The sequence below is a fragment of the Falco punctatus genome (assembly GCF_963210335.1).
Source record: "Falco punctatus genome assembly, chromosome: 11".
In the NCBI taxonomy this organism is placed as follows: domain Eukaryota; kingdom Metazoa; phylum Chordata; class Aves; order Falconiformes; family Falconidae; genus Falco; species Falco punctatus.
The window spans coordinates 14,380,910-14,405,766 of NC_137591.1; the positions used below are offsets into that span (position 1 = coordinate 14,380,910).

A 24,857-nucleotide genomic window follows, 5' to 3' on the forward strand; every position below is an offset into this window, starting at 1 on the left:
GATTTTTATGATATTCTTGGCCCTCAGGTCACTTCCTTCCATTTACCCTCAGTTCTCAGCTCATGCTCAAATTTCAAGAAGCAGTAGCTCCAGCATCAGGATAGTCCTATAAAAAGTGTGGAGAATGCTTTTCTAGAAGAACATTCCCATCCACCACATCATTCTAAAGCACAACATGGGCAAAAGATGCTCAGAAGAAATCCCTACAATCTGCTACATGTAGATCTCCACAGGTATTCAGCAAACTACACTTTAGAAATTTATGTAACCTACTTTTTCAGATTGTTTAACACCTAATAGTAACCTTGCTGCCAATCAAATTGCAACTGCAAATACAATATATGCTCTTGATCTGGGAAGAATAGAATGATCTGTAGATAACTTGAACGAAACTTGGGAGAGATGTAGGAGGAAATGACATGAGTCTGAACTTAGAGCACAACTGTATGAATGCCTGGCTGGAGAAAACATGCTGTTCATTCACTTGATAAGTAGCCAGAGTGAAATATGTGGGGTAGAATAATGACATTGAGCATAACTGTAATATACAGAGATAGGATTTGGGTCACTTAGATATGCATATAGCAGGTATCTGAAAGTCCCGGTAGCACCTTTCCTGATTACCAGGAAGCTCTAGTACAAAGCTTCGTACAAAACAATGATATGCTTGAGAATACCTGTCAGCAATCATAATGTACGATGCACTAACTTTTCTGATGCAGGTATGAAGAAGAGGAGGCAAGCAAAGTACGTTTGAGTAAAGTTGGTGCAGTACACTTTAAGGAAGAGCACACTTACTTCTGGACCTGATCTTTAAAACATTTTTAACAGTTTAGCATTGAGGAAAAAGGGCATTCTTATCTAGCACAGGAAAGCTGTGGCAGTATATAAGCTTGAATTCAAACATGACAAAACACAGCAAAGTTACAGACATCACTAGAATGAAACAACCCTTTTGGCTTCAGTAAGACCCAATTTACAGGTACTAAGAAAAAGAGACTGTGAAATATTTCTGAGTTCCAATTGCTAAATAGCCTGCAGGAATCAGAAAACTTGGTTTTGTGGTTGAGGCAGTGGATACAGCCTGAGAAGAACTGTTTTCAATTTATGGTTCCATGTTGCTCTTGGAGCAAATCATGTTTAATACAAAATGTGGGCAGTATGTCATGCCTATTGGACTATAAAAGTTTTAAGGCAGGGAGAATCTCTCACTAGGTGAAGACTCAGCATAGAAATATCTATCTTGACTAAGAGGCTGAAGTATTCCTGTATTAGAAATACTGATCAATAACAAAAACAAATATTGCTGTCTTTTCCCAGCCTCTCCTGGTTGCTGGATTTTATCTCAGCTGTGAGATTGGGTACACAGATTTTCTTTTGCACTTAGCTTTGTTGTGATGCTGTAGGCAGGCAGCCTTTGCTGATGATCAGGAAGGCTGGCAAAGAAGAAAACGGACCAGAGAGGTGAGGGAAAACAGGAAAAAGGAGGAACTGATGTAAGAAAATGAACTGAAGAAGATATTCTTGTTGGCAGTTGGTGAAAAGCAGTTGCTCCTGAAGACCACTGTTGAGACCAGGGAAGATCTTTGGGCAAGTGATGGTTGAACTAATGCTGTTGAAACAGAAGACAGGGTGCAGGCAAAACAGAAACAAAGGCTCATGTGAATCACACATGTTGTATAAAAGGCATTTCCTTGTCGACACATTTACAAGCTAGTAACAAGGGCTTTCCAGGTCTTTTTTGCTTTGTGTCAGTAAGGAACAGAGCTTATCCCAAGTGCTTTCCACTACATAGTCTGGCACTAGCTAGAACAGAAAGTTCTCAGCAAGTTAGAAAATGTTGTTTTCACCTCCAAAATAAACCAAACATAGGCATAATGATTAAAAGGAAAAAAAACCCTGATTATACAGTCACGTATTCACAGTTCAGAAAGCATGTACAAAGTATAAGAAGCAGCAAGGATATAATTTTTTTTTTCTAGCCAGTGCTCAGTGTAAAAACTAACCCTTGATCTGAATTCTCTTCCCTTTGTTCCTGTGTTTGATGCTTCATGCAGTCCTCACCATCCTACTTCTCTCATCCTTCCCTTTCACAAATCCCTGCATCTGCCATACTGCTGCGCCTTGCTTTAGGACATGCCCTGGCACATGGGATGAAGGCTAATGGTTTCAATAGGCACATATGCTTTTTGCTCAGAGCGCAGAGGGCATAGGTTAGGAAATGAACTGCCCCCTTTCTATCAGCCTTATACCCTTCCTTTTCTAAGGGACATTTTGGGTATAATGTGGTGGGAAGACACATTACAGATGGGTAAAGCATGGTGAGAAGTTGGTTTTATCTGCCTCAAATGAGACATGGAGATAGAAAAGACAGCAGTTTCTGGAGATTAGGAGGAAGGTTTGTTTGGCAGGAGTTTTGAAACTCGGCCACATATTTTTTGTTCAACAGCTTACAAGATAGTGTATTATAAGATTAAGTGAGTGTTTATGGCCTGTATTGGGAAAGGACTGTGGGTTGAAAGTTGCTGGTGAAAGTGATTTCAGCTTATGTCTGAAAAGGCTGGCAAGGATGAAGAAGGCACTATCTAGCCTGGCCGTTAACCCTGGAGAACTGGACACTGACCACCCTACATCTGTTCCATGGCTTCTCCTGGGACAGATCAATAGTTGCTACCATTTCACCGTGGGAATTCAGTACACAGTAATCACTTCACTTGTGCTTTCGGAGGAGGACAGCAACTTCCTTCTGTTTATACAGGCATACGCATTTATTGCTAAGGGAATCTAGCTTCCCATTAAGTGCCTCTCAACTCAAATAGCTTCGATTGTTCTGTCTTAAAGATGAGAGACGTGCTTTTTTTGTGAAAGCATGTTGAAAAAGACCTACACTAGCAAAGACAACTTTTTTTTGCTTCTTATCCTTTAAAGGCTTTGCAAAATGTTCCTATTTAATAAGTTATCTTTATGTAGTAGCTGAATCTTTTCATAAGCTAATACTTGTAAAGCACCGTCTACTTTGCTTAATGATACTATTTTCCCAATATAAAACAGGGCTAATGGGTGCCAAATGTGAAAGCAATATTCCTGCAATTTATCACTTAAGCCTTCTTTCACTCTTTTGGGGTGAATTGCTGTATTTTTAAAGGGAAATTGATTGCCTTGAGTGAATTCTTTTATTCTTCTACATTAACAATTCATGAATGAAGCCAATAGCTGCAACACAATCTTCAGTTCCTTGTCCCACCAGTAACCTCAGCTGTATCCTGGAGGGTAAACTCACACTGCATCAATCAACGGTCTTCGTGGTCTGTAGCATAGCCATGTGAACTGTGGCTTACACTGTGTTCTCGTTTGCTCCCTTGACTTCTGGCAGTTGGGAACTGCACAAAAATGAATTAACTGTTACAAAGTTTCCTGGCATGCTGTACTTTACATGATTGGAAAGTTACATTACTAGAAAGAACAAAGAATACAGGCATTTACTCTGAGGCTCGGAAGCAAATGCGATGGTCAAATAATCCTTGTGCATGTTTCTTCACTGCTCTCTCCCTCTCCCTGCCATTGGTAAGTGTTGGGCAAGCCCAGTTACGAAGATTCTGGGAGATTAAAGAGATTGCAGTTAAGAGACATTTTGGACTAATTTAAAAAAAAAAACCAACAACCAAACACAAAAAACCCAGCTTCAAAATGGCACTATAAAACTGCATTGCAAAAGGCAAAGAGGCCAGCAGTTTAAGAATACATTAAGACTGCACCTGCAAATGAGTTCATTCACTTCTTTCCATGAGCAAACCCAGTGCTTCTATTCCCAAAAGAGAAATAAACACATGATGTTGGGCAGGCAGACATCCAAATGCCCAGACTTAGTGCAACCATGTGCCTACAAAACTCATATGTAGAAAATGGAAGCTGTGAATGTGGACCTCAGCCTAACTTGTGAAGACAGAGCTGTTGTGGAGGTAAACTAATCAAATTGTGTGGTGTAATGGCCAGCTTTGAGTCACTGGTAAAATTTAGCTCTGGCATGTCCCTCTCCTTGTTGCTGCTGACTCCTCTCTTGAAAGCCATCTGTCCTTAAGCACATTTTTCTCCTTTACCAGTTTTTTTTTTGGCTCAGTCTCCACATAAGCATGTGCATGTTGTATGTTTTTTCTGTTGTGGCTCCTCTCCAGCCAAATCTGTTGTCTCTGCATGCTGCGACTCACCCCCACAGACCCACCTACAGCTCCTGCACTGGGACATTGCTGGTCTGCACACCCCAGGTCGTGCTAAAGCAGGCTTCACCCAGCAGTAACCCCTTCGACTTTATGGACACCTAAGCACATCTACATACTAGGCAAAACATCGCTAGAGGTTGCTTCTAAAATGTGGGGCTGATTTTCAGCTCATTTCTACGAGGTTTGTAGTAGACTCTGAATTAGTGTGTGTCTTTAAAAAGGGACACACATATATACACACACACAACCTATTTATAATTTTTCATAATAATTTTCACTGTTTTTCTGTATTTCCCTATATATGCTGTTAACTCTTCTCATCAGAGACTTACTTCTAGCTCAGTTTCACCATGGTACTTGGTATGGCTCGTTATGTCTGTACAGCAAAAAAATATACTGCTGGGTTACACAAAGATAAATATCTGAATATCTTTCATTAGAAAAAACACTTTTTTGGTGACCAAAACCCAATAAAACTTAATTAACTTTTACTTTGTTTCCTCAGAAAAACAACAAATGAAGACACAAATAAGTAGTCCACCCTTGACACTGAAAGTATATTTAAAAGAAGGAGCTGTGGCTTCAGTTTTGACCTCTTTGGGATACAGGAAATACAAAAGATTTTTATTTGTTTGCAGATTGTAAGATAACAAACAGTACATCTGAAAATACAAACCTGAGATGACTTTTCTTACAAATGATCTTGGGAGAAGAGGAACAGGCACAAGAAAAGAAAAAAACAAAAAAAAGAGAGGCAAAGAAGGGAATGACAGGCATGCAGGTTGTATGAATAAAGAGCTAAGAAAAGACCTGTGGAAACAATTGATTTTCTGATTCACCACTGACATTTCTTAAAAATCCCCAAGTAATTTGATGCCCACCTGATCTTATATCCCCCCTACCCCCACCCCCCAATTATCCACAATTGAAATAAAAATTGCTTGGGGCTAAAGAAAAATGTTTAATTTCATCTGAATTGTTTTTCAACTTTGATTTGAGGTCTTTTCTGAGACTGCAAAAGAATAAAATAAGAATAACTTGAAAACAAAGAGACAAGCAACACTGCTAAAATTGAAGAAAGAGAACAAGTAGTGATGGTGCCTTTCACAAAATGGAACAGGAACAAGGTCTGGGATGTGGAAAACCTGGCTCAGATTTCATCTTTACCAAAGCCGCAGTACAGACATTAATCTAGCTCTCCTTTCCTATCCTCATGTAATTTATTCAGACAAAACAAATTCAGTAAGATTTTGATTAGATGTTCAGTATTCAACATGTTACAAAATAATGCCTATAGAGGCGAGGTGAAATCGGGGTGCTGTGTACACCAAACAGCGTTAAAGAGATGACCTTACTTGATAATGGAGAGAGAAGATCTGCATCTTGTTCTTAAGCTGTGGCAATACACGGAAAGGCTAAAGGTTTCATGTTTAAACCCCTGGAAACTGAGGTCAGAAATCCCAATCCCTGCTCCAGTGTCTTTTCTTAAAAATATTCCACAAGACACGCTATAAACAGTCATGTCCTTCTACCCCTTTGCTCCATGAACTAGTAGTGCTGAGATTCCAGGAAAGCTCTGACCAGATAACCTTGATTGACAAAACATTTCACACAGACAAGGGCAAGGTAAGCTTCCCCAGATCAGTTTGCAGTGTCATAAATGTTTGCGGGGTTGGCTGTTCCCTCCAGAGGCAGCCCCATGCTCCACCATCCTTGCTGCATACAAATGAAGTCACTCCACAGCACAATTGAGTGCATATGCTGTGGTGTGACCTCCTGTTTGGTGACATCCATCAGTGAAATGTTCTGTGGTAGTGGCTGTCTGAAAATCATCTGGTACATGAATTTCTACTCTGATTTCACTAAAACCCAATCAATAAGGGCACATAGCTTTAGTGTTCTCATACACCTGCTCTGTGAATAAAATGAAATTTTTGCAGAGACTTTTATGATTTGTTTTGAAGGGCCTGACCAGAAATTGGAACGTGTCGGGAGCTAGAAGGAAGGGACTACTGACAAGCAGCACTGCATGCAGAAAAACTGCAATGTCCTCCTCTCTGGGTGGAGGAAAAGGAAAATCAACTCAAATAGGAATGAACACTTAGAAAAAAATCTCGACAGATTCATTTGGCACATGTTAGTGTTGCACTCTCTGGTGCTGGACATAAGTGAGGATGTAATTCTGATTAAATTAAAGAGGCATTATAGACAGGTGTTCAAATATAAGTATATATCCCAGCTATACCTATATTTGCAAAGGAATTTGTGAAAAAGTTCTCTGGGTAAAATATTTGTAAGTATATTATGGGGCAATTTTGGTTTTCCTATAAAAAGTAAAACCATAAACTGGTCTGATTACTTTTTAATTATGAAAAGATTAGGTAGCAAGTGGAAACAATTTCTCACTTTGTATTCTAATAAGAAAACTGGGGCAAATCAAACAAAAGTGCAAGCAGCAGTCTGAAAATAAAAGGAGATTCTTTACTGAATGTATCATTAAGCACAAAGTGCCCTGGCTATTGAAAAATTTACATGACTAATTGAAAATCTTCTGAAACAAATACAGAGCTATCACGCTTGGACCAAAAAAGACCCAGTGCCCCGTGGCAACACTGAGAACATATCCTATTATTTGTTATTTTCTGAAGCTCATTTGTAGGTATTGTCTTTAAGCTATTCTCACAGACAGGACGTGTAGCTTTGTGAGTAAGAATAGCGGTGCCAACATGAAAGCAGTAGGGTCATTATTCCTAAATGTTATGTTATTGTTCTTAAAATATTCTTCTGCTAAAAAACAATGCAACAAGATAAAAACAATGGTAGTATACACAGAGGTAAAAAACTGGCTTTAAAAAAAAACAGCTCTGGGAAATGGAGAGGACATTTTGCAAAAGAGCTCTTGTTCATTTTGAAAATCTGGCAGGGTATTATGTTTTGCTTTGCAAGTTTACATGGGACTGAACACACAAAATAGCTAACAGCAGAGACCAGGGCATTTTGATAGAGCTATTCAGATGTTTACTAAATAGATATGTGTCTTACATCAGGGACAGATGATAGTAACTCCTTCCCTCCTCCAAGTTTTTGATTCTGATAGAAGTGTGCAAAAAGATAAACATATCTGTTCATGTTTATTACTGTTTTAGTGAGAGAATGGCATTTGATTAAAACAGGGATTTACTTTTCAGCTACAGAAGTTATATGGTAGCCTTTGGTGTTCAATAAGAGACTGTTATGTGATCTCAAGCATTAAAACCGGTTGGTGCCCTGTCTTAAAATCCTTCACCTTCTCTCCAGTTCTCTTAATTTTTGCTCCTATCTTATTCCCTAACTTCTTTTCCAGCTGTTCACAATTATAAAAGTAAATTATTTCAATATGATGTAAAGGAGTAAACAAACCCTTACTCTGCAATTGTTCTAGGCACTGTGAAAGAACAAATAATCGTTTTGAGAGGTAGACAGGAGACAGGTCAAAGTGATCTGCTGAAAGTCTGCCTTCAAGAAAGATCAGCAACGTAAAGCTTCTTTCTCCTTTCTTTTTTTCTACCTTTTTGTTTTCTTTTCTTCTCCCCGCCTAAATCTCAGGGTGACCCAACAGCATTCACAGATACTGAGATAAAATAACCAATGACTTTGTTCATGGCAAACCCCTTCATCTTTAAGGCAGGTGTTGCAGAAATATATGATCCTTTCTGTATCTTTTTATGTAGTAGTATGAGATCCCCTTGCTTTTGCATAATGATATAAAAAGCCATAGCCACTGTATTGAAAATTACAATAAAATACACACTGAACGGCAACTTCTTAGAGATGTGGCAATGAGTAACTTTCCACTAAGACAAAAAGTTTGGACACTGGAATGGGAGAAGTCCAGTTCACCAACTTTCTGCTTCTCACTATTGCAAGAAGAGATCCCATGCTGTTAAAACTAGGTACACGCTTTGAAGACATACCCCAGAGCAGTAAAATATGGAGTGTAGCTTAAAAAAAATCATGCAGACACTGCAAAATACTTATAGAGACATCTAAATTTATTACATATATCTCTTTAAATTAATAATACATTCCTTTTATTCTTTTTAAGTACCTCCTGTCTCTTCCTGAAAATTCATTCATGTACTCAAGCTTTTGCCCTCCCCCAGCCTATGAAGATTAGACTTTTCTCCCCTCTAATGGCAGCTGGCGCCATGCTGCAATCATTGCTTTCCAGCAGCTGGCCTTTTTTAGCTGGTATGTGGACTGCCTTATCCTGATCAGGGGACAAGGGGCAGTTGGGAACCTGTTCTGGCACTCGTGGCCTCGTGTGATTCACAGGGGATTGCAGCAGGAGCTGGGGCAGGGAGCAGGCAGGTCCTGGCCACAGTGTCCCAACATCAGAGCTGGTCACAGCATCCCAGCATCAAGGTGGTGGCTGGAGGGCCTGTGGCCCCTCTGACCAGGGCTGCCACATGGGCAATGGAGGTGTCAGGGCACGCTGATGGCCCAGTGCTGGCCACAAACGTGACACAGACTTGGTCTGTTTGTGCATGTGTATGGGTTCCAGGAGGCCCCACCAACCAATATTAGAGACCTCTGTACTCTGGTAGCTCTCAACTATACATTTGCTTGTACTATTATTTCTCATGCAAGCTGGCTTAAACTACCAAGGGTAATTCTAGGACAAGCTACAATTACAATTTCTTTATGCTGTGTAGACATGACCTATGACTATTTGATTGCAACTGGCTTTGGATCAGGGCCTGCAGCCAAAGCTGTGTCGCTAGCATAACATGCAACACTCTCTGCAGAGCCTCCAAGTATAAGCCATCACCTCTCTGATCTAAAATACACATAATTGCAAAGAGCTGGGAGATCCTCCAGCATTTCACAGCACATAGAAGAGATTTATTAACAAAGATTTTCTGTTTGCAGATACAGAAATATGCAGAAGGCCAAATTCTTAGCTTCCATGAGGCAGTGAAGTTAATGTATGAAGAAGGGATGGACTCTCGTGTGTGCATGCGCACGGGGACACACCGTTTCCATGCACCTCTTGGTAGTTTTAAGAGGACAGATCAGTGAATGAACTGGAAAAACCTGACAAAATGGTTGTGGCTTTACATTCCAGTTTAGGCTGAAACACAGCTGTTAAAAAAAGGTGATTTGGGCATTCCACATTCATTTGCTAGATAAATTCGGGTCCTGCCTTCTACATACAGCATGACGGCAAATTCTTATTAAATAAACAAATGAATAAATTCTTATGAAATGAATAAAACAGATTTAGTTCTGAGTTTGTGGAAGAATTATGGCTAGGACTAGTTCAGCAATCAGAGGAATATGGGAGGTATAACTCAGCTCCAGTGCAATGTGGGGCTGTCTGGACCAGTGACACTCAGCCTTCAGCTCTGCTGTGCTGTGCAAGCTGAGCACAGCCTACTCCGATTCTAACGACATAGCGAGTCTGTCAGGGCAGCACCGCAGCTGCCAGCGCATTGAGTATCACTCAATTTGAATATCACTCAGTATCACTGCAAGTATTGAGTGCATTGAGTATCGGCATCAAAATTCCAAACCCCAAAATCTCTCTCAAAAGTGACCGCCCTGTCAACCTCTATATAATCAGATCTACCTGTCACACAAGCCTTGTAAAAGCATCAGCCCATTAATTTCAACAGGGTCAACTTCAGACTCACTAAAAAGGGAACGGGACACAACAAGTAGGTTTTGGTCAGGCACGATACAATATTTATTACCTTTTTTCCCCCCACTACAGTTATGCTGCAAATGCATTTTATGTGAGTAGACCTCATTAGGCAAGCAGGTGTTTGCAAAACATTACAAATGCAACGAAGTCTAATGAGTGCACTTCCAGAGAGGATATTCTAGCACCCTCCAGACCTTGACTGGGCAGCTCATTTAAACATCAGGTCAAACCCTGTTTAAGTGAAGTGCCTTACAGAAGTTTTTCAGCAGTGCTTTTAATGGCTAAAAAAAAAAAATATAATAAAAAAAATAAATATGACAGGAAACAGAAAGAAGTCAGTTCTCATTTTCTTTCTTTTTCAGCGGACCGCCCTATGAACCCTCCCTCTTTTTCTTCAGACATGAATCCTGTGTGCACTTAGAGGAAAGTATTTCCCTTCCCCGCCAAGCGACACGTCCCGCCTGCGCTGGCTCAGCTTTTCCCACCGCCCCTTCACCGCGGGCGGGGCCGTTCCGCCGCGCGCCGCTGCACCCCGCCATTCCCAGCCGCGGCGGCGGGCCCGGGCGCGGGCGGCCCCCGGCAGGTGGCACTCGGGCTCCGCCGCCAGCGCCGCCATCCCGGCCGGGCCCGCAGGCAGCAGCGAGCCGAGAGGGGCGGCTGCCCCGCGGCTCTGTGGGCGCCTGCTCCGTCGCTGGGGCGGCGGCCGGCGGCGCTTCCCGCGCAGGGGGGGCTGGGCGGTGTTGGCGGGAGCGTGTTCGTGTCGTGAGGGGAAGCTGCTGCCAGGGCCGGCCTGAGGCGGGGGTGCACCTGAGGGGCCGGCTGAGCATATATCACAACAAACGTCTCAGAGGGGGAATTCAAAACGTAGCTGTTATCCTCAGGGGGAAAACTCTGCGTCAGGAGGGGAATATGTGTGCATACTGTAACTCCTGTTAGCATTAATGGGAGTTATGTGTGTCAATCCCCGAATTCCAGCATCCAAAGATGAGCGTGTCCCTATAACAGTATGAAATCCGCGTTTGAATTAAGCCCGACTGTTGGGAAACTCATAATGTTACTGTAAATTTATACCTACTAGGACCAAGTTTCACCTGAAACAACAGAGCCTGAAGTGTTACTTGTTCCAGCAAATTATTTTGTTAGATGTGATAATCAGTTCGCAGCAGGACTGCGAGAGGCTACTCAGCTTGTTGACAGTTCTGGGTCCTATCCAGCTTCAAGCAGCTTCTGACGCGGCCCCAAAGGCCACAGAGGGGACAGCAAGCCCAGCTTTTCAGGGAGATGTGGCCAGGGCAAGGCTGACTGTCCCCGGCCACTTCCCAGGGCCACACTGTCCCAGGGGCAGTTACCGGTTCTGCCCAGCACACCCTTACCCTAAAGCAAAAGTGACAGGCGAGACTCAGCAGAGGTGCTGCTGTTCCCAGCCCCCTGTATTTTGCCAGGTGTATAAGATTTTTTTCATATGAGCTAAGTGCCTAAGACACAGGCTGAGGTGGAGGAGGAGCTGCAAATCAGCTCGCTCAGACTTACTGGCCTACTCTGTAGTTTATTTCAGGAATTATGTGACCTAAGAACACGTCTTCTATTAGCATCACCTTTGAATTAAGAAGGTGCCTTTCAGGGGAGCTTTTGTCCCACATTTATATTCTCAGCCTCAGATCAGACTTAATCCCAGGGTATCCCTCCTCTCAAGGCTGCACATTTTCCCTCAAGACTGGCAGAATGAAACCCTGTCTTGATCCGCTTGTGGCAGCAGCTGCATTGAGTGAATAGCCATGGTGCTGCAGAGGGAATGCTGTGGGGTTGGGGTTTCCTAATGGGGAAACAGGTCTGGAGAAGCCATGACCATGGCTTCAGCCTGCCCTGTGCCACCTTCATCACCTTATTATGTGGCCCAGCGCCTAAGGGGACATGAAAGATTAGATGGCCAGTGTGGAGGGCCTGAGGCAGCAGTATGTGCATGGCACAGAGGGGTCCCCTTTCCAGAGGTGTCCAACTTAACCCACTGCAGGGGTGCAATGGTGCTGGGTGCCAGCATGAACTTTAGGGCCACGGTGTACACGGACTGCCACAAGCGTGGTGGGGAACACCTGCCAAACAGCCCCTCACTTACTCCCACTCGGTTGTATTTTCTCCTCCTTCCTGACTCTTCCCGTACCAGTGCCCAGACTCTTCATTCCCCTTGATTAGCCTGCTTGAGAGCAGCCATGTGTACCCTTTAATCCTGTGCAGTCCCGAGGTTAGGCTGAAGCAGACCAGCACATAATGCCACCCTAGATTTAAATACCATTCAGAGAGAGAGGGGAGTTCCTTTATTCTGAATGATTCCTTAAATCTATTGAGTTATTTGGAATAGTGCAGTTAATTATTTTTAAACCCCACTCTCCTACTTGAAGCCTGGGTGTGATTCCAACAAATTCACTTTCGAATCTTGTAATGGAATAGAAGTATTGCCAGTCCTCATTAAAAACACCGCAAAAGCCACAGCAGCAGCACTGTGTTCCTTGTAATGATTTGTTTCACTGATAGATCAAATGGCCTGTTGACAATGGTTGACTGCAACCGACAGCCTCTTCTAATAAGATAAAGAAATTGTACATTTTATCAATTATAAAGCAAATCGGGTTTTTGTCCCTTTAAATTTTTTATTTGCTACAAAATGGAGGACTTATGCCTTTGAAATTGCAGCCTGCCATGACATTACAATGAATTATAATCCTAACCTATTCATACTTCCTCAAAGGCCTAACCCATTTGCCTGCCTTGCAAGCATGTTGTAAAATGCCGTGCATTTACATACATATTTTCAGGAGCTTTTTATTCAAGAACTGCGGCAGACTCAAGAAAGGAAAAGGGGCTGAATGGGCAAGAATTCTTGAGATCCTGGAATTTTAAGTCTTGCAATATCTCATCACAAGCTACGAGCTCGAGTCAGACATTTTCGGATAAGGTTCTTAGTTTTTTGTTACACAGGAGGTGAAGTTTTTAATCCCTTCTGGCTCTGAAGATCTATGTTCCTGAACATCCTGGGAACAGAGCTCATATTGCCAAAATAAATCTTAACACTTTCTAGATCAATATTTAGGGTCAGATCTTATAGAAGCTCAAGGAACATCAAGAAGCTTTTTAAAGGCCAGCTGCCAAAATCAGGACCCCCACATCTGCTCTCAGCATCTCTCCTGCAACCCCCATATCTCCCTGCCTGACTCCAGGCTGTGCAGGCACCTCCAGCTCTGCCTGTGCTTTTGCAGTGTGTAGCAAGTACGTGGGGATTTGTGGTGATATAGTGCCTGAGGGGCACCCAAGCCAGCTCTGTGTGGGGGAGGCCAGTGAATACCTATGACCATCAAGGCAGAGTGCCTCAAAACCACCATAGTGTCAACTTTGCTCTCCTGACATATTGAGAGAGGGAAAGAGAACAGTCGCTTCTCCCTTTCCTGACACATCTTTGCGGATAAGAAATCTGGAGCACTTGACTCCGGCAGTAAAGCCACACAGCTGAGACAGTGGCAGGGAGGAGTCCTGATTTCTGGTCTCTAGTCTCAGGGCTATTTCTGTTCTCTCGCTCTTCCTGCTCTTTTCCTGTTCATACCTGGCAGCTGGACAATGTAAAGGGGGTGTGTGTGGGGTGTGGAGGGAAGTCTTGGAAGGAGCTTTCAGAGCACAGGCTTCCACCTCCTGGCTCAGTGCACTTCCACAGGGAGAGAGACATTCAGGTCTCTCTTGGCCCCAGGATTTTTTGCTTTCACTAAACAAGATCTGTCAGGAAAATGTGCTTCTAGTCTGCCAAAACCCAGCTCCTGGGTGGGTGTCTGGCAGATGCTCCCAACAAGTAAGAGATGCAGAGGAGCTGGAGCATGCCCTACCCAGATCCACTGTTCCCAGCTACTAGGCACTTAGGTGTAAGTGGATCAGTGTCAGCATTGCTGTTGGCTATGAATTAAGAGGGGAAAAAACAGCCCTTGCTCTGTTGTTAGGCAACATCCCCCAGAAACCGGAACCAGCACGTATGACAGCAATTGCCTTCCTAGCAATCACCTCTGCACTGAGAGGACAGACTATCCCCATGCTCCTCCTTTGTCAACCTTGTTCTTCTATATGAGAAAATAGTACAAGATGTCAGATCCCACACCACCCTGAAAGACAGCACTCTGGACTGAGCATGTTATCCATATGACCCTTTCTATGTTCTCGTCTTCAGCCTCTTTCAGTAAGGAGAAAAGCGCGCACACACACACACTCAGCCATACACACGACCCAGAGCAGGTGACAAGGAAAACCGTATTGGAAACTCAGTTTCCAGCCACTTTAGGGTGGAAAATTCATGAACTTCTGCCCATAAAGTGATGAGGCACCACAAACAGATGCTACTGGCTTGCAACAGCTGCAGGGCTTTCACCTCCCAGGGACCTGAATCCCCCTGCAGAGACCACCTCCCAGATCAGCATGTCTGGTCTGTCGGTCTGGAAACCGGATCTGTAATACAGTTCTTCAAAGTGGCAGTATTTCCACATACAGTTAACCAACTGATTAAACCCATAGTTTGGCACTTGTAGACCTTATTCTATTTTAAAATTAATCTGAAGTGGTTTGGTAACTGCAGCATTGATTTCAGTGCCAGTGTTTGAGCTTAGGAGACTGGTTTGAAAATTTTGGCCCAAGTACATGGGTTATTACCAGGTAACAGCTATTCACTCACAAAAAGGATCAGTTAAAAGAAGCTTGCAGTGCAACAGTTCATGCTATCTCTGTCCTACAGGGACTGAAACGCCTTTGGTTTGCTGCTTGTTGATTGGGTGCCTTCACCAGTGCTCAAGTCAGTCAAAGAGAGAAAAAAATAATAAATTAAGGAAGCTTCACAGAAATACTGCGTTCTTTCCTAGAGTGGAGGCAAAACAAACAAAGTTTAAAGTAAACAGTCTCTACCAGCAGATCTTCTCCCTTTTTATTGCATGAATTACAATGCCCTTCAGCCAGCAGAAGGCAGAGAAAGTTCTGCCAGGAAAAAGAGTTATTTGAAAAAGTTTACTTTAAACTTTTGTTTGCTTTGCTGTGTGCACACACATACACACAAAAAAAAGTAGAGACACCCTTTCTTCTTCCACTCTAGTGCTAGGTAGAAAGAAAATGTATTTCTCTTTATCGACTGGTATACAGCTGGCAGAAGTAAAGGCAAGTTTCCCATGGTCATGCCTCTGTACTCAACCATGATCTGGAAGAACATTGTGAGAGATAAAGCAGGACTATCCTGTTCACCTAGGACATGCAGACCAGTGGAAAATATAAATATGAGCATCTCTGATCATTCTATTGATTTAAACAAGCACAAAGCTACCAAAGCCAAACAGCATCATTTTATTCTAATAAAACTGCTCAGTAAATCTTTTGCTTCTAAATCTCTGTCCCTTTTGTAACGAAGACAAAAGTTACAGTCTGTTTTCACTCACACTCCCATAAATCTGGAGTAACTGGAAGAGAGCTAAAAAAGCTCTGTTGTTGGTTAGGACAGGAATTCTGACTAAAAAGTAAAGCAACAGCCATCACCTTTTGTGAAAAATGTTCCCATTTCTGATCAGTTCTAATGTTTCCATTTGAAACTGATTCCTTGATCAGAAGTTAATAGAAACATATCATATGAAATACACAGAGCACTTCATAAAACATGTAAGAAAACCAGGGTTGTGTCCTGAAGACTTTATAACAGGCAGAATAAGAAAGAGAAAAAGCAACAAAGGAAGATAAAGAGAGATTTCTAGCAATGTATAAGCAAAGCGGGATAAAGCTGAATAGCAGTTGGATTAGTGCAGCATGAGTTTGTTTTTAAAGTACATCCCTTTTCTGCACTTCTACCCTCTCCTGTCTGCCCCATGGCCCTGACCTTGTTCCTCCCCATTTCAAAAGAGCCGTCCCTCCGTCCCTCCTTATTTCCCTTCTGACCTGCATTCCTCACTGCTGGCTGTAATGTGGTGATAAAGGCACCAGTAAACCCAGCCAGCTTGCCTAAGATCAGAAGATAGGGAAAGTGATGTTAGCAAATTAACCGATTGGTATAAAACAAAAGGGGGAAAAAAGTTGTCAGGAAGCTGAGAACTTTTGAACCCATTTAAACAAATAAGTGGCAGAGGAGCAGCTTGTCTGTCACAGGAATATCGTCCACAAGAACCGAGCCAGAGCTTGGAAGTTATAAGCGGATGCAGCTCTCAAGAGCAGCCCCTGGTAGGGGAACAGAGCTGTTTAAGAATAGGGAGCTCCTGCCTTTCAAAAGGCGGGACACAGTGGGATGCTCCCTGCTGCCATCCCCACCCCTTGCAGACCTGTACTTGATACCCTCAGGTGGCTCCAGTCCGCAACACGTGCAAAGAGGCAATGAAGCCTCTTTGTGCACTCCTCTTATGATTATGCTTTCAAGGACCCTGGGCTGGCAAAGAAAGCGTGCTGTGCTGAAAATAATTGCAGTAAGGCTTTGAAATACAGGCTCATTTATTTAGTAATATTAACTGGCTTTCCTGCTTTTCCACCAGCACTGAGAGGGTTAATACCTTCCTCCTGGACTACCCTCCAGAGATTTTGCTCTCTGTGGCTCCAGATGGCTTTCAGAAAACTAAAGTTTTGCTGCCCTCATTAGTGACAGATGTGGGAGTTATAATTTGAAATTTAGGTTCACTAAAGTAAAGCATTGTGAAATCCCAGGAACCCACAGAAACTCTTAAAATGCGCCAGTGGTACAGATCACAGAAGACATGCTCTCACGTAAGGCTGAACAAGAGACTTTATTACCAACAACATCACTTTCCTTTTCCTCCTTCCACTTTATCTCACACTTCCAGTGCAGCCTTCCCTGGGAGCCTCCTGCTTGGCTTTTTGCTGCTCACTTAAAGCGGCAGCCCCCAGAGTCTCACATCTCGGGGGCTCGCCACAGTGGGCACACCACACCAGTAAGGGGCCTGGCAGCGCTTTCTCCTGCGCTGAGTCTTGCACGCCTGCCACCATCCCCGAGGGCAGAGCATTAGCCTCCTGCCTCTGGTGCTCGCTTCCTTATACAGCCAGAGCCACGCACTAGTTCCGTACTGTATCAGCCTGTATTTCTGTACATTTATTTCAACCGGCACCTAAAGTAACCTGAACTAGAACCCATCTCAACTACTGCTTTTGTCACGAAAGCAGACAGATTTTTTCATTACCTCCATGCAGCGTGCTGGAGAACCACATGCTTTCATTACAAATTCCCTTCCTTTCTTTCTGCTATAGAAAGGGGAGATCCAAAATGTGGCTGCACTCCCGGAGAGGATGTTTGCTTTGGCAACCAGCCCATAACACTCATCTGCAGAACCTGACAGGTAAAGCCTCCAAGGTCAGCTTGCATTGGCACTGTACAAGGCCCAGAAGAGATACTATTGCTTCATTGTCATTACATACAGCCCTTCACAGCAGCTCTTGTATGCAGAAGAGTCACGGTATAACTGTCACTTGTAACATCCTCCATTAGAGTTGCTTGAATTTTGATCGGGGGGAGGAGGCCTAAAACAGCCGTGCAACACGTGAACATTTCTGAATGGGCTCCAAGTCAATGGTACCTAGTAAAGAGAGTCTAACTTTTTGGTCATACAGGTAGTTAAGATAACATTGACCACTTGGAAGGACAGCTTACTTCAAAAAATGGTTTTATGTAACAGTTGTACACTATGTATAAGTACAGAGAGTATATTTCTGTTCATCCTTCTCAGCATAGACATGCAACATGTGCAGAGAGTATCTCCGAGATGGATGCACCCTAAGGCTGTCATATCCAGAAGGACCTCAACTTAATTGCATCTTACAGCATCTGTGTTCCATGCACACAATATCTTTCTGAAGAAAGCAATAGTTTTAAATGATAAAAGCCAAACAAGCAAGACTTCAAGCCAAGTGTAAGCAGATCTCATAGGCTTCCATGGTTTCATGGAAGCTGATCAGAACCACAGGATCTTTCCCTTTTCCTTCTCTTACTGTAAACTTTTTCCTACTGTTTCTGCAGGATTATGCTGTCTGATTCACTAGCCTGTAATATTTTTTAGCCTAGAAATGTTGCATACAAATCATTCATTAAAAAGGTAGCATATAGGATATCATTGGGAGTTGCTTTAAGATTCAGTTGGTTTTTTTCCACTTTCATTTAGCTTCAGAGGAGACATCCTTGCAAACTGTTACCATTTGATACATCTCTCATTTTCCCAATAATGCATAAATCTGGTTGTGCCCCTATCCCCGTCCCCTCCTCCGCCTCTCCTTTAAATGCTACTCATCCTCTTCCCCATTGCTGTTACCCTTTTCTTTTGTCAAGTACAGTTATTCAGACAGGGAAGCTTGTGATGCTCTAGACAATAGCTCTCAACCATCCATTTCATCCTAGCATTTATTCTCCCCACCCCCTTTGAAAACTTTTACATACTTGGGTTAGCACACACTCATGCCTTTTTTTGTTACTCACCAAGTATCACTGCTTTGACCTTTGCATCTCAGTTCTCTCTCTTTCTGCCTCCTGTTGCTGCACCCGTAGATCCCTTACTGCAAAGCCAAATGTTGCACTCCAGCCTCCTCAGTCATGCAGTGAGACTGGGGGCTGGAAAGCAACTGCAGGTGGGCTGTGGGTACTGGGTATGCTGCAGAGGGGAGGGTCTTTGGATGGGTACACCTGCGTTAGTACCTGCCAGAGGAGGGTGGATACATGGCCTTGGCCCATCCACTTAGAGAGGGACCGTATGGAACACTACTTCTGAGAACAAGAAGCCAAACCCCAGTCTTTAGGAGTTATGTTATAGGGATTAAGTGCCGATCGTAACAAAGACAAACCAGAGCTCAGCATAAGAAGGAAGATTATCCTTCACTATGACGTGCACTGTAATTTCAGTGAGGACGTGCTTTGCTTTGCTTTCATGTGACCCACCTGCTGAAGAGGTGTATAAGCTGTCTCTCCCTTAGCTGGCATCTTCGCTAAATGGGTTACAGCTGCTACTAATTTAGGGCCTAACCCCATGATGACAGAAGCCATGACTTGTGCACAGGAGTTTGATGAGTCCTAGCTGGGTATTTGCACATGGTATTTCTGCAGCTCTCCTACACAGCAAGGAAAATATTTTCAGCTCAAGGAGTGTGACCTGAACTTTCATTGCTAACAAAATGAGCTGATACTAACATGGTTAAGGTGGGCATTTATAAGTGTGTCAACAGGAGGGAAAAATCCCATGTATGTTAAGGAAGACAGAAATTAAATTAACAATGGCTCAGGGGTGGCAAGAAAGCAACTTCAACAGCACCTTAACAAAAGGAAAAGGCTCATAAGGTCACTAAACGAAAACCAGCTAAATGAGTTTCACTATTGATAATGAGCAGGGAACCCAGTGCTTGGGATCATGAGTTTATGTGAATCTGTTATTACTGCAAATTGGCATCCTAAGACCTTGATCATACAACACTTGCACATATGCTTAACTTTGTGCACATGAGCGGTCTCATTAACGCCAAAGACTTAGTCGTGCGTAAAACTGAACAAATGCATGAATTTTTGTAAGACTGGGATTTAAACACAAGGGTTAGAAAACAAATTTACTGTATCATCAACAATTATTTCTGAAACCCATCAGAAGCCAAGGTGGTGCCAGAAGTCTGTTTAGTGCAGACACATTCAAAGAGAGAGAGGAGTGGCATTTTGCAGATTGCTGCCTTTAAGTCAGTCCATTAGGCCCGATAACAGTGGGCCAAATGCAGATGGAAAACAACACTGCCCAGCTTAGAATATAACTGATTATGGGTAGTGGAGACATAGTATTTCCCATCATATTTTGCAAGATAAACTGGATTGCCTCTTAGAAATACAGATTTAAAACTTAGTTTATAATCAGCTTGGGCTTGACTAAATTATTCAGCAGTATCTCAAAAAGTCTTACAAAATTAATTTAAATGGTGTTAGGTTTGCGTAGATTCAGAGCTGACTGCAGCATTTATATAAATAGCTGCAATAATACAAAGGCTTACATTGGAGGGAGGTGCCTATTGCTCTGCAGTGAAGACTGATGGCTAGTCTTACAGCTACTTTTAATTAGAATATTCAGCAATGCTTCAGAAAAGAGAATAGCTCCCTTATGTTATGAAACCTGATGAAAATATGCTAGTTCCTTGGGAATTCAAAAGAGTAAATACAATAAAATTTGAGTACTTACCAGCAAGAGAAGAAAAAACAGCTGTAAAACAATGTCTGTAGAAGTAAAGCTTCTGCCAAATTTAAAGGGATAGCTCCAGGAAAAGAATTCTGGGAAAAGTGCAACCCTGCATTGGGAAGATGTAAAAATAAGGCCTCTAAAAATAAATAAATAAATAAATAAATAAATAAATAAATAAATGAAAATAAATAAAAAGTCTTGTTATCCTAAATAGAATCAGCCAAAAGTCATGTTTCTCTTTCATGATCATTTCTGTATGCTTTTTAGGTTTTTTTTTTTGTTGTTGTTTTGTTCCAGTTTGAAACAAAATAGTACCTTCTCAGCAGTCAGTTTTATTGCTACTTTTTGTCATGTGGGTTTTTTTTCACACTTGCTGTTCTTTTCACCCAGCAGGATTGCTGCTGTCAATTGTGCTGTGTAACAGTAAAGTTGACGGAATTACGGTACTTTCTGTTAGTCACATCTTTGTGGCTTGTTTTGAAGCAGCAGTTTCAGGACCTCCAGGTCCCGCGTGTGGCCATGTATCTGACTCCTGGCAAAGTCTGGATATTGCACCTCTCTTGGTTCTCCGTAGGGCTTGTTGGGAAGGGTTGTCATGGAGATAGAGAGTCTGAAAAAGGCAGTACAGTCTTTCACGTGGCTGCAGTCTATATGGACAGGATGCCCACAGCAATGGCCATGAAAGCTGGGCTGGCAGGGAGCCAGGCAACTTGTGAAAATGCTTTAGCACATTTGCACTTGACATTTTGGTTGTGTTTAAATGGAGTATCGGTGCATTGATGACCGGCTGTTTTCAAGTCTGCATTCATCTTAAAGGCTTAATTTTCTTTAAAAATAGCTATAGGGGATGACTTTGGTGAGGTAGCATCTTCAATTCTGTAATCTCACAGCACAGTAATGCTGCGTGTCCTGAATGTATGTGAACAAAGTGAAAAGAGTAACAGAGGCTGGAGCAGGTTGTTTGCCAGGAGGACTCCTCCCACTAGCTCTTTTCCCAAAGGAAAGGAAGTGTTAACTTTCTTCAGGGGTAAAGTTTTGGCTCTTTTATCTCATCTGTGCAGGATTCAGAAAAGGAGGTAGGACTTCTGTGACTAACTGGCACCTGGCAAGAGTGTGGTTCTGAACTGGGCTTTAAGAGATTATCGTGACAAAGATATAAAAAAGTGGTATTAATTGTGAGAAAAGTGATGCTGGAGGTGTAAAAAGCTGGAGGAATCAGCCCTGCAAATATCTGTTTATTCTGCCTAACCTCACCATGTGTGACATTACTTTATACAGCTGATCAATAAGATGCACAAGTTTGCAAATTCCTACCTTTGGGGTACCACCATGTTCTGAGTTGAAGGACTGTGACAACTGGAGAGTGGAGGAAAGTCTGAAATATGTTTGAACAGTATTCAGTGCCTACCTGTTTCATTCCAGTAGGTGAAGAGCACAAACGATCTGTTCATCAGCCCAGCTCTGTCAGACTGAGCCTCCCAAAGGCTGTGATGATAATTAACTCCTAAATGTTGTGGTTTCTTTGAAATACACTTCCAATTCTTTGAGGAAATAATTATTTCAGAATAAACCAGTCTTTCTTAATCCAGACCTTGTTTATTATATTCTGAAGCACACCTTGAAATGCAACACTGAACACAAATTTCTCTTTGATTGGTTTAATGGAAACAATTTCTCTCTTCAGCAAGCACTTGCTTTCAGAGCGAAACCTTAACATTCTACTTTTTATCTGTCTTGTCAATCATTGCTTTATTATTTTTTTTCCTCTTGGCCCCACCTGGAGATGTCATATACCTCTCAAAAGCATGTAATCTGAAAAGACGCCAAACAAAGTTTTTAGTTTTCAAACCAGTCAAGTAGTTACCAGTTGATCTGACAAATATGTCACACAAATTTATTTTTGGAGGAACAGTTTGTTCAGCTGATGCATGGCACTTGAGTGCAAGTTTGCTTAACAAAATCATAACTAATGCCCAACTGTTATATTTCTGATTTGATATTTTATTTCACAGACTTATAGAACAATTCAGGCTGGAAGGGACCTCAGAGGGTCATCTCATCTACCTTCCTACTCAAAGCAGAGTCATGTATGAGATCAGGGTTCTGGGGGCTTTATCCAGTCTTAAAAATCAAAGATTTTATCACAAGCACAAATCTTTTCTAGGCAACCATTTCCAGTGCTTGACTATCCTCACGGTGAAAAGGTTTTTCCTCATATCTGGCTGAAACCTCTCTTTTTTTCAGTTTATGCCCATTGTCTCTAATCCTCCCTTTCTGCTGGGTTGGGGCTTGTGTTACTAAGGGCTGCGACAAATAAACCCTTTTATTTCTTGTCAGTATTTCTGCATGAATTAGGGAGGACAATTACAATATCCTTCAGGCTCTAAGGCAAAGAATCTAAACAAAATTTTTCTGCTCCTTATGTGCTGTATTAAAAGATGAAAACTCATCCTTGCATGTAAGGAAAACAGACTTTCAATGAAGATCTGACCCAGAGACTGGAGAGCACAGTTTTCCTATAAAAGATGTTCTTTCATTAAAGAGACTATTGTAACCTAAACACTTTATGATGTATTTTCTTTCCAAGGAACATTTTCAATCTCACTGAGCATGCTGAAGTCATTATATAGTTACTAGACATGCTGCTTTGTCCAGACAGACTTACTATAGGTTACATTTCTGCAGGAGATTAAAAATGATGTATTAGTAGATATCCTTCTAAAAATACTCTTTTAAATAATATGTATCTGCATCTTCCCAAACCTGGAAGAACATATACAACAGCAAAGGAAATACAGCAAATAATTCAGGGAAAATAATATATAACCATGAGAACTTTGTTACCACTGTATTTATTTAAATGAAGGGAAACATCCAAATGTGAATGCTAAGCACTTCAGTTTATTCACATATTTTACATTTAAAGGACCAACAGAAATAATTTTTTTTGCCCTCCGAAGAAATGACTCCTCTTGTGGTTTCAAAAATTTTGACAGAGGCATGGAATATACTTAATGAAGCATGTCACTGCAGTGCATACAATGAAAGCCTTGTGTATATGGAAAAAAGATAAAAAAATTTGAGAATTACCAAAAAAGGTTTCCTTCAATATAAATAAAATTCAGACTAGTGCTTTATTTTAACAGACAACACAACAGTGGGATTTATTAACAACTACATATTTACAGTGCCTCACTGGGTAAAAAAACTGGGCTTCATCTGAGATCCTAGACACTTCCTGAGAAGACAACGTGGACTGAGGATTGCTCAGCACTTCACATGTGCTAGGTGCTAAAAGAGTGAAATTAAAACATACTTTTAAAATAAGTAATATGGCAAAGGTGGAACTGCTGATGCATGCTGTTTGTGCCCTGGTCTAGCAAAACTTGCACCTCAAGTACTCCCTTTGATTTCAGTAAGATCTCTGTATGCTCCTAAGGTTAAACACAGGATAAGTATTTCAAACCAGGAGCCTCAGAGGAAAGCAGCTGCTTGACTCAAAGATCCTGAGTAGAGAAAACTGCTGTAATTACAATTTTACATGGTATGGAGGCACATGACCTTGAATTTAAATCTGTGTTCTTCTGCATGGGTGATTTCTACCACTTCACTTTTAGTTTGATCCTATGAAGTCTGGATTCCAAATATCTGTACCAAATGACAAACTTATGAAAGCGTCTTCTTCCCACAGCCTCCAAAATCATAGTGCCAGTTTAGCAGATCTCAGTATTTTTGGCAGTTAAATAAAGCAAGAACCAGGTCTTTTTCAAAGTACTCACAAAATAATCTTTCACTTATAAAATGTCTGTCCCACTATTCTTGTATCAGATCTGACCTCAGCTCTTCAGATCTAAACAGTTCTTTAAAAGTTATAAAAATAAAGAATTGATTAATATACAAATATATATTTCAGAATGATAAGAGAATAATATTAAACAAATTCCTCTTTTAATCTACTTTAAATTAAAATAAATGTTTTCAAAAGTCTGGGCTGAAGCAGATCTTTATCTATTGACTCTTTAATGGAACCCATTCCCTGCAGATGGCCACATACAACTTAATGTAAGAAGCTCATTACTACAAAAAGACAGTGAACATGCTTCCACTAGCAAAGCAATTCATAAAATCTGCTGTGCCACTTGGTTTTTGGTATCTTGCTATCAAGAACTGCAGATATTTCTAATATTAGAAACAAAACTTAAGTCATGAAAAGTCTTGAGCTTCTTTCCCTGGTCTTCATTAATATTTGTTTTGCAAAAATCCAGTTTGTTTTGTATACTGTTTGTATACAGCATAATATAAATGCTCTGCATGAACGCACTCGTATGTACAAAACCAGTCAATAATTCAGTTAAGAGATATGCCTGCTCACTAGCTCATTTCATACTTTCACAATACCAGATTTTTCTGTAATATCCATAACAACATCATCTGGGTTGCTGCCTTCTTCCACTGAGATGCTCATGCATGTTTTCCTTCCATTTATCTCAAGCATCCAAAACAGCAAGGAACATTTTTGAACAACCTATAATACTCTTCCTGAATCTGAAACAAAAATAATTGAATGCAAATATGAAATAGATTTATTAATAGGTCTATATGTCTTCAAACTCATTTTGTACTGTTCCTGTCACTAGATGTTCTAAGGTGAGTTTAGGACAGAATACTGAATAAAATATCATTTCAGGATCATGTGTGTGAATCCTGCTGCTAACTGGAAAAACTGGAGGGGTTTTATTGCACACATGTTATTTCATT

The 24,857-nt window shown here is 41.7% G+C and overlaps 1 protein-coding gene and 1 long non-coding RNA gene across 3 annotated transcripts in view; one reads left to right on the plus strand and one right to left on the minus strand.

The window, feature by feature from the left end:
• The first annotated feature begins 149 nt into the window (after positions 1-149).
• LOC308071482 lies at positions 150-24,335 on the plus strand. Its single transcript, XR_013931228.1, has 2 exons — positions 150-233; positions 4,723-24,335. It is a non-coding gene; the product is annotated as an uncharacterized lncRNA (long non-coding RNA).
• Positions 22,981-24,857, minus strand: part of ADGRL4 (adhesion G protein-coupled receptor L4) — a 76,784-nt gene continuing 74,907 nt past the window's right edge. For both annotated transcript variants that reach the window (XM_080406895.1, XM_080406896.1), the window contains one exon: positions 22,981-24,644. In XM_080406895.1, coding sequence (XP_080263021.1) covers positions 24,582-24,644 — 63 coding nt within the window. In that variant the 3' untranslated portion in view covers positions 22,981-24,581. The remainder of the gene's footprint in view (positions 24,645-24,857) is intronic.